We start from the raw sequence: 10,198 nt of genomic DNA, 5'->3' as shown, positions 1-10,198 counted from the left end.
TTCTGGCTGAGCATTTGCGCGAAGTTCTGTTTTTGGTCGAAAATGAAAACACTGTTCACTGGCGCTAGTCTAAGCTCAGAAAAAAAATGTCTTGTTGTAGAAAAGAAAAAACGTAATATAAATAATTATGCCAATCCCAAGCAGTTTTAGAGTAGCTTTCTGGCATTTGGCCTCACGAAAATTTTTTATCTTACCTGACTCAGTCCTACGAAAACCCACCCAAAGTTTAAAATTACAAAAAAACGTCCGATTCCAAATTTTTCTCTTAAACCGGCTGGGCGATTATCTGGCCTATTTACAAGCGCTATTTTAAGCCAACGAAAACATTTCATTTAGTTTGTAGGACATTTTTGCAAGTTTCTGAACATAATTTTTGTTTTTGTCAGATCGTATGACTATTTCTGCAAATAATTAAAAATCAATTTAAGCCCTCAAATTTTCCTGTACATCTAGGTGAAGTCGCGTGCTTTGACTCTGAATAAAATGAACTATAAAAAAGTTACAAGCGTTGCGTACGTTACAGAAAAATGCTCTGAAAACTCGTGAATAAGTGACTATAGACAAAGGAGAACTCTTCATGAACCTATACTAAAAATTTTCGAAAAACGATTACACAATTGAAGCAATTTTTAGTTAAAAAATCAATAATATATTTAAAGTTACAATTTTTCTCATTAAAACACATCTCATCAAGAGCAATCAACTATAGAAGCTACAAAAAATGATGTGTTTTCCAATAAAAGTTTCATGAAAACAAATAAAAATCGACGGATCTCAATTATCCCCCTCTTTGGTACCAAGAAGCGAATTGTCACCCCTATAATGAAATAATTCAACGGTTAAACAAGTGCAATTTGGTATCTAGTAACGGACCCCCCCCCCCCCTTTGCAAAAAGAGGGAATATTCAAAGAGATCCCAATCGACAATAAAAGCTGCAGAAAACCAAAAACATTATATCTATTTTGCATCAAATTTTCATAAAAATACATCAACAACTGACTAAAATAGCTGCAAAATACGGCACAATTCATGAGATTGTGCAAAAATAAAAACATCTATTTTGGATCAAATTTTCATAAAAATACATCAACAATTGACTAAAATAGCTGCAAAATACGAGACAATTCATGTGATTGTACAAAAAAGTTGAAGAATCGCGTGACGAATATGCTTTTTGTGGTTAAAATTGAATAAAATGTCCAAAAAAGCAAGTGCCCAGTTAACATCCTCCTCTTAACCTGCTTTGGAGTGAGGGGGGAGGATGTTAAATTGGTCCAAAAATACAAATAAAAACATGTGATCAAAAATCAAATACCCGAAAAATCTAAAAAAAATACAATTTAAAAAACTCGTGAACAATGCGTGAAAAAATTATGAAACCACGTGAAAAATGTATAGGCTCTTGTAGTTGCAATATAGTAAAATGATAGAAACTGCAAGTGCTTCGCTAAAAAAATTTAAGTTAAAAACACGTGAACAAAGCGTGAAATTTTTATGAAAACAGACGACTTGGCTACTTGTGCTGTCGTGGTTACTACAATTGAATAAAGTACTAGAAGAGAAGATTTGATTGCTTCAATTAAAAAATGATATGAAACACGTGAACGATTTTATTTGTTCAAGTAAAAAGGTGTGTTTTTTCGTTTTGTGAAAACGCGTGAACATCTTAAACAGTCGGTGTGTACAAACAATTTTTATTTTTAGAACCAAATAAAAAACGCAGAGATTGAAAATAAATTGGCTGAAACTATTTAATATGTTAGCATTTTTACTAGTTTATAATTAATCTCAAGGTGGTTTTGGTTTATCGTTAGATTTCATTTTTTTTCCGAATAAAATTAAATCTGGTTTTGGAAAACTGTTTCCTGATTGGTGTTCATTTTCAATCAGTTTCATTTATTTGTGTAACGCAAGTAGTAATTTTCTGCACCGCATAGCCGCAGATTTGTTGAGTGGTATGTTGAATACTATTGAAAGCGTGAACTTTTTCTGAAGCATGAAAAAACTTAAGGGTGTGTACCTGTTTTAGATTTTGTCACGTAGGCTGAACAACAAGCCAGCAATGCTACTACGCCAGAAAAGTTTGATTGAATCCTATTGGTTCTTATTTTTTACGCCAGGCCCTTTAAAGTATTTGTTCACTCGTTTTACTTTTTATAAGCTCGAAAAACAAGCTGGTTCTCATTTGTTTTCGATTTCTCGGTTAAAAAAGTTCATCGTGAAAACCAAAAAAAAACTGAAAGTTGCCTTCAGTAACCAAATCAAAAGTTGAATTTCTGCCACGATGATTTTTTCCTGTTGGGAGCGAGATTTGATCTTCCTTCTGTCTTATGTGTTGATATTGGCTCTTTTCATCATCAAACATTATGCAAATTCAGCGTCATTTCTGCGCCAAGAAGTTAGCCGTTTCAAAAAGTCAATAGTAAGTAATTCTGTAAGATTTCTGCGTTAAGCATACTTTTGCGAATTCAATTTAATAGCGCGGATAAAGCAACATTAATGTTTTAAAAAGTTCGACCCAACTCGCAACGCAATCGAACGGCTTTAGCACAAGTTATTGGCTCGCATCAACTATTCGACAATGAAAGTAAATGTTGTGCAAAGTCTCCTTTTGTACCAATAGGTTCTGTACTTATTAAGAGACTGAACGAAAACTTTTGGACCGAATATTTTTATTGAGCTCTGGAAATTTATCTGAAAAATTCAACCAACCTCCCCCTCTGAAAAATCCTAGATCCGAGTTGTTCTAAAAACTGGTTTGAAAATATCATGGCACAACTGCAATTAGGGGCGGATTTAGGGGGGGGGGGGGCGGAGGCTTTTTCCCTCAGGGATTCGACCCCCTGCCGACCCAAAGGGTCCCCCCTTTGGTACTTTTTAAGAAATCCATTTTTGGCCGACCGACCCTAAAATTTTTGTAAAGGCGCCTTCGGCACCAATATATATTAATTTTGAGGGGGAGCGCGCGCCAAAAAAAAACACGATTTTTTTGTCAAAATTTTTTTTAAAAAATTGCCCAAAAACGGCTTTTTTGGGCTGTTTTCAAAATTTTGCCTGCGGCGCACAAAATTTTACCAAAACATAGTCTTTGTAATGTTGGAGGAGAGCTCGGAAAAACAATTTGGTCGACCTAAAAAAAAAGTCAACATTTTTGAAAATTTTTTGAAAATCCGCCCCCCCCCTGGAGAAAATCCTAGATCCGCCCCTGACTGCAATGTAGATGGAGGGGGTAACTTCAAAATTTTTGAATGTTACTTAGCATGTTGTGCATTAGTGGATTTAGGGTAGAATATTTTTTTGGTCTTAATTATCGAAAATTCATGTAATTTCAGAGAGCTCAGAAAATCAATTTGGTCGACCTATAAAAAAATGTTTAAATTTTCAAAAAAAAAATGTTTAAACTTTCAAAAAAAAAACGATTTCGAAAACTTTTAAAAATCCGCCACCCATGCCCTCCCCCGAAAATTTGCTAATTTTGAGCCCAGAGCAGAGAAAAAATCGATTTTTGGTCGTATAGCTTTCGTAATTTTTTGCTGGCGCCTAAAAATATTTTTTTGAAACTTTTTAGTGAAAGCTTCAGCTTCATCTTATAAACGCATAACGCATAACGCATCATTTTTGTTTTCCGAGACAAATTAAAGCACAATTACAACCTTTAAGCTTTGAATTTGAATTGAGTTTAAGTACAGCCTTAAAAAACACAAGTGAAATAACAAACAATATCAAAGTTTACCTTTTTTGCTCACTTATTTTGCTTAATTAATTTTTTAAAAAAATAGCGGTAAACATTTTTAAAAAGTTTTTACAAAAAAAAATTATTTTTTCCGCTACTTGATTTTGATGCTTATTTCTTTGTGCTTTTTAGGAACAGCTACGTAAAATACATGGCTCTTCAAATGACAAATACGACGAAGGCGTGGATAAGTCAACAGAGTACAAACACATGAACAAACTAACCAGCGAGCTACAGACGAAGTTGAATCAAAGCAATGTGCAACTGCAAGACATCACCACCAAGTATAAAATGGTTAAAGTTGAGTTAGAAGTGCTGAAAACGAAGAAGACCTCGGCTAAAGATACTTTGTCTAAAAAGAAACAAGTTCAGTTTTCTGAGCCGAAGAAAGCGACCGAGACTAGCCGTCAACAAGCGATAGTAGAAGATGAAATGATATTTGAGAACAGAGCTCAAGTTTGTTCAACGCCCGAACTAGATAGTCCTAAGAGTCAGCCCGATTTTCCGGACTCAAAGTCTGCTGGAGATGTTAAGAAAAACTTCCTGTTGGGTAAACTGAAGGAAGTTCTGAAACAACTGGAAACGACCAAATCACAGTTGGCGACGCAAGAAAGCGAAACTTTGAAGCTCCTCGGAGAAACTATTCATCTTAAGGAGAAAATCGCGCAACTCGAAAGCAAGGATAATGATTTAGTCGGAAAAGAAAAAGCTGAAAACGAAATAGTTTTGAAGACAATGAACAAAAAAATTGCTGACAAAGATTTGGAAATTAAGGTTTTAAAAAGTTCGCAGCAGGAGAAGATGAAGAAAATCGAAAACCTGACGAAAGAGCTCAGAGATGCTGGATTTGAGAACCAGGGTCTGACAAAGCGCCCGAGAGATGCTTCAAGAGATAAAGGAAACAGTCCAGAAGTTGGGAAACTTCATCTTAAAGTCAACCAATTGGAAAAAGAATTGGCGTTGGCGAAATCAAAAGCGCAAAAATCGTCGCCTGATTGTGAACACGATTTTGAAACAAAACAGCTAACGGAACAAATTGAGTCTCTGAAACTTCAGCTGAAAAAAATGGAAGATTTGAATTCGGCAATGAAATCTGAAATCGTCAACTTGAAAAATGCTGAAACAGAAGAGCAGAATAGTTTTGACGGAGAAAGTCTCAAAATCAAAATATCGCAACTCAATCGAGAAATTCAGGTTAAAAACAATCAAATTGGTGTTCTGGCAAATGAAGCAAATGAAAATCAAACAAAAATCAAGAAATTGTCCAATGAAAAAAGCCAGTTGCATAAAGAGTTACTTGAAACGAAAGTTGAACTTAAAGAGCAGACAGAAATACTTGCTAAAACTGAGAGCAATAACCAGAAATTGTTCGAAGAAATAGATTACATTCGACAAAATGAAGATCAAAAAGCGCCCCAAAACGACTACAGTGATGGTAAAAACATGGCAATAAATGCATACCTTGAGGTAGAATTGCAAAAAGCAAGACAAAACGTTTGTTCACTTCTGGAAAAACGAGATATTGGCCATTTTTACGACCAAGATTTAGATGGTCTTGTTAATACTCTGCATGAAGATTTTATTAGGGAATTAGAGCGGGAAAAAGAAATTTCATGGCATGAAAACCAAATGTTGGTTCGACGACTAGATAACAGTGAAAAGTTGTACGATGATGCGACTGCTTGTAAGAACATCCTCCGAAGACTTCTAAGCAAACACAATATGGCGTTCAGCAAATCTAGCTCTTTAGAAGATCTGGCTAGGAAAACGGAAATTTTGACTGATGGGTTCAAAATCCAACCTCAGCTACCGATCCAAGCGCAGCCGATTCAAAAACGTGGAAGGAGCTTGACTAGCTTCCTGAAGAGTTCGAAAGAGATAAAGAGATCAAAGAGTAGCGGTAACTTCGAATCTTCGCAGGTGGACATCGCGAGCTCGTTCATGTCGCCTATGAGCAGCGAAAACCCATACCCATCCGGTGGAATTTTCAGGGACTTTACCAAACTGTCATCAGAACAAATATCGATGGAAAACAAGTACGAAAATCAACAGCAAGAGGCCGACGAAATTAAAAGGAACTTGGTCAAAATTCTGAAAATTTTGAATAAAGCTCCTGAATATCCAAAGCCAGCGCTTCAAATGGTCAAAATCATTCAATCCGAAGTCGAACATCAGCATCATAATCGCAACAGTCAGCATCAGGAAGAAGGCAACGACCGAGAGCGAAAAAATTCAGATGATGAAGCGTACGCCCAAGAGTTGACGAAAGAACTAAACGAGATTCATTCGAATTTATACGCGTTGCTGCACTCTGCTGGATTCGAACCGGATCCTAGTGTGAGCTCGGGTAGAATGTCAGAAATTGCGAAAAACAAAGTGAACGAAAAGTTGACAAGCTTAAGAAAAATTGCCAAAGAATTCGAGAAAGATAACCGAGACCTCGAAAATGAAAACCGCCAGCTAAGAAACGAAATTAGTGAGCTGAAAATGGAAAAGTCTTCTATTGGTCCAATGATGAAAGAGCCGAAAAGTTTCAACGAAGAAGCTTCGGAAAGTTTCACGGCGCCGGCGCTCTTTTATTTAGAAGACGACGATCACAAATTCAACACCGTTAAAAAGAACAAAGAAGCGGAATTGCAAAAACAGATTTTCAGTCTCATTGATGAAAACACGGAACTGCTTGAAACCAAAAAGCATTTGCGATCTGAAATTAAAGCGCTTAAAGAACAAACTAAATTCAGCCCCGGTTCAAGAGACAATGTTGAAGAAAAACTGCGCGCAAAAATTGCAAATTTGCAGGACGAGCTTCAAAGTATAAAAGAGCAGCACGATGAAGGTAGCAACCAAAACTATGCAAACCTCGAACATCAGTTGAAGCTAGAGAGGTCAAAGGTCACACATCTTGAGAACGAACTTGTGAAATCTTCTGAGCTGACTATGAACTGGACAGGCATTTCCGAAGACACGCGTCAGATGCAAAGGTTGGAGCGTAATAGTGATATTGCAAATGCTAAATTGATGGGTCAAAACGAAACCATAAAACGTCTGCAAATGGAAATGGGCGACATGCAAAAACTGGAAAGGAAAGTCCAACAACTTGAAATGGAAAACGAGATTCTGACTTCGAAACTCGATGAAAACGAGGGCTTTGCCGACCAAATGGAAAATCCGTTCGAAACCATCAGACCGCGAAGCCGTAGTATGACTTCAAGAAAGGTAAAATTTGACCTTCACCCGAATTTGACCTCATCAAGCATTTTTTCGAGCCAGAGTTTGGCAAAACTTAAGACCGAAACTTGGCCGAAAGGCGAAATCGGCGATTCTTCAGGGGCCGAAAACGAGATTTCGCTCAACATAAACTACCAAAAATTAATTGACAGCCTTGAAAGAAAAATAAAACTGCAGGGAAGCGAAATAAGGCAACTTCAGGAATCAAAAGGCGGCGCTGGTAAATTAAGACCGGCTATAATTCGGTCACTTTCTATAATAGACGGACCGCGAATATCACGAACTAAAAACTACCACATTTTAGACTCTGCGACGCTTTTAAGTCAGCTGGAAAATTCCGTTTCAGATATGATCCAACACCATGAAGAGGAGTCGTCTGGTTCGAGCGACATGGAACAAACTGAACTCGAGATACAGGCGGCCTGAACTAATATACGAGAAAAGAAGGATCTCGCATTCGGCGAAAAACAACAGTTGAATACAGTATCAATGATCAATAAGCACATCTTAGACTTTAGCGATTTAAAACTTACTAACCACAATAGTCAGTGGCGCGATGCTTAAGAATTTGCTTCCAAGTCGGTCACACAAAACTCGACGCTTGAAATAAATTTCATTACAATTTAACCGAGTTTCATTCAACGCACCACTGATTATGCGATTAATGTATTGAGTTTGATTAATGATTAATGAACTCTTTAGTAGTTTAGTCGTTCCATGATGAATCTTGCATGAGAACCATCCTTGTTAGATAACAATAGTTTTGCAAGCTTTCAAAAGCTGCAGTTTTTGCAGGAATTAACAGCTTTACCCGTACAAACTTATATGTTAAACTACCATTTTAACACTTTTTACTCGTTAGATAGTGTAAATTTCTTGCTGAGTGCATTTTGTGAAAGCTGAAGAATAGATTGCTGAAAATAATCAGTAAAAATACAGCTTTATATCTTGAACTCTTCATTACAAAAACTCGAACTGCCACAACTTCTCAGGCTGTAGAGTCGAACAAGAAGACCAAAACCAAGATCCAAAAGGCGATGTCTTGTGCTATAACTGGGTTGAGGAGTTTGACTTTTGTTCGAACATACAGAGGATATAACAATCAGTGGTCAGAAACAGCCCTTTCAGAAAAACACTACTTTGAATCGAGCACAAATTGTGATAGAAATATAGCCGAACACAAAGAGTGGTAGAAACATAGTCGAACACAAAATATGGTCGAACGCATGCTAGAACACAAAATCGAAACAAAATCGAAAACTGTAAAAAAAACTTAATCGGGCAAAAAGCGCCAGGTTGGACACAAAATCGAAATTTAATTGAAAATGTTATCGAAACATAATTGGACAAACGTACGGTCGGTCGAACATTGCACGCTTGGTTCAAACACATTCGAGCACTTTTTTTGTCGAATTGGTCGAAACACAACCAGTTTGGGTCAAGTCGGTCGAGACAAAGCAAGCTTGGATTGATCAGTCTCGATCTCTTTGTTCTATGGGCCGAGTCGGTGGAAACATAGTCAGTTTGGGTTAATTTGTTTAAAACTTAGCACGCTTTGTTAGAACACAGTCGAAAACATTTTCCTTCGATCGAGTTGGTCGAGTAATAATCAGTTTGGGTCAATTCTGTCAAAAAATACACGCTTGGGTCGAAAAGGTTTTTCTTACGGTCGAAAAGGTCTACGTATAGCCAATTTGGGTTGAGTCGCTCGAAACAAAGCACGCTTGGGTTGAACAGAGTCGTACAAATTGTTCTATGGCCCCAATCGGTCGAAACAAAAACAGTTGGGTCGGTTGGATCAAATCATAGCACGCTTAGTTCAAACACAGTCGAAAACATTTTCCTTTGATTGATTTGGTCGAATTATAGCCAGTTTGGGTCGAATCGGTCGAAACAAAGCAGGCTTGGGTTTAACAGTTCAGTTGAACAGTTGAACCCATTGTTCTTTGGTCCCAGACGATCGAAACAGAAGCATAGCACGCTGGGCCTAACACAGTCGAACGCATTTTCCTTTGGTCGAGCTGTTCGAAACATAGACAGTTTGGTTCGAGTCGGTTAAAACAAAGCACGCTTGGGTAAACAGTGTCGAACATTGTAGGTCGAAACATAGCCAGTTTGAGTCAAATCGTTTGAAGCATAGCACGTTGGGTCGAACACAGTCAAACACATTTTACTTTGGTCGAGCTGGTCGAAACATAGTCAGTCTGGGTCGAGTCGGTTGAAACAAAGCACGCTTAGGTCGAACAGTGTCAAAAATTTCGCTCTACTGGCTGAGTAGACCAAAACATAGCCAGTTTGGTTCGAAACGGTCAAAACATTGCATGCTTGGGTCAAAAACTGTCAAACTCCTCCTTTGGCCGAGTTGATCTGAACATAACCAGTTTGATTCAAGTCGGTCGATCAAAGCATACCCCGTTTGGGTCGAACTCTGTCCGAAACATCGCACACAGTCCAACACAGCAAGTGTTGGTCCAGTTGATCGAATCATAGTCATTTTTGGTCGATTCGGTCAAAACATAACCAGTTTTAGAACGTAATTTTCATTTGATCCAGTCGGTCAAAAAGTAGCACGCTCGGATTTATCACAGTCGAGCTAATTTTTCTTAGGTCAAATTGGTTAAGTTATTGCTATTTTTTGTTTAGTCTGTCAAAACTAGCAATTTTCGGTCCAGCTGGTCGAAAGATAACTCAAAGATCTCAACCCGGGAACAACACTATTAGACTAATTCTGTGCACTGAATAGGCTCACAATTTGGGATTCAAGTTGAAAATTTACCTGCTCGATCAAAGAAAGATCAAATAGAGTAGTATTATCGCGTATTACGCTGACAATTCAAAAAATACACAGTTTGGCCTCCTAATGAAACATAGACAGTGGCTATCTATAAACACAGAAAGCAACAAACTAATCATCGCTTTTAGCAAATTCTATCCAAAAAAATGATGAACCTGCAAAATTTTTAGAAATCGCAAAACCTATATTTGTTTTCTCCTTATTTTTTCTGATAATGGGTGAGATTTCAATCAAACAGTAATTTGAGGTGTTCATTTGATTATACCTAAAACAAGAGTGCAATTGTAATAAATCGGAATTTAAAAAATACAAGTTTTTTCGAATTAGTATCGTTTTTTTACTAAAAAACTAGCCTTAGTTGAGTAACACCAAGTTTTTACGTTTTAAATTAAGCTATTGTAAGCTTTTAAGCCCTATAAAATTAGCTATTTTAAGCATGCTT

The 10,198-nt window shown here is 37.2% G+C and overlaps 1 protein-coding gene across 1 annotated transcript; it reads left to right on the top strand.

The window, feature by feature from the left end:
- Window positions 1-3,221: 3,221 nt before the first annotated feature.
- Window positions 3,222-7,539, top strand: LOC134844265 (uncharacterized). The gene is made up of 3 exons (XM_063860901.1): window positions 3,222-3,230; window positions 3,867-6,950; window positions 7,309-7,539. The coding sequence occupies exons 1-3, from the start codon at window positions 3,222-3,224 to the stop codon at window positions 7,312-7,314; spliced, it is 3,099 nt and encodes a 1,032-aa protein (XP_063716971.1). The 3' UTR covers window positions 7,315-7,539.
- The last annotated feature ends 2,659 nt before the right edge of the window (window positions 7,540-10,198 follow it).

Source organism: Symsagittifera roscoffensis, chromosome 1, assembly GCF_963678635.1.
Source record: "Symsagittifera roscoffensis chromosome 1, txSymRosc1.1, whole genome shotgun sequence".
In the NCBI taxonomy this organism is placed as follows: Eukaryota; Metazoa; Xenacoelomorpha; order Acoela; family Convolutidae; genus Symsagittifera; species Symsagittifera roscoffensis.
This window is presented reverse-complemented; position numbering and strand designations above follow the sequence as displayed.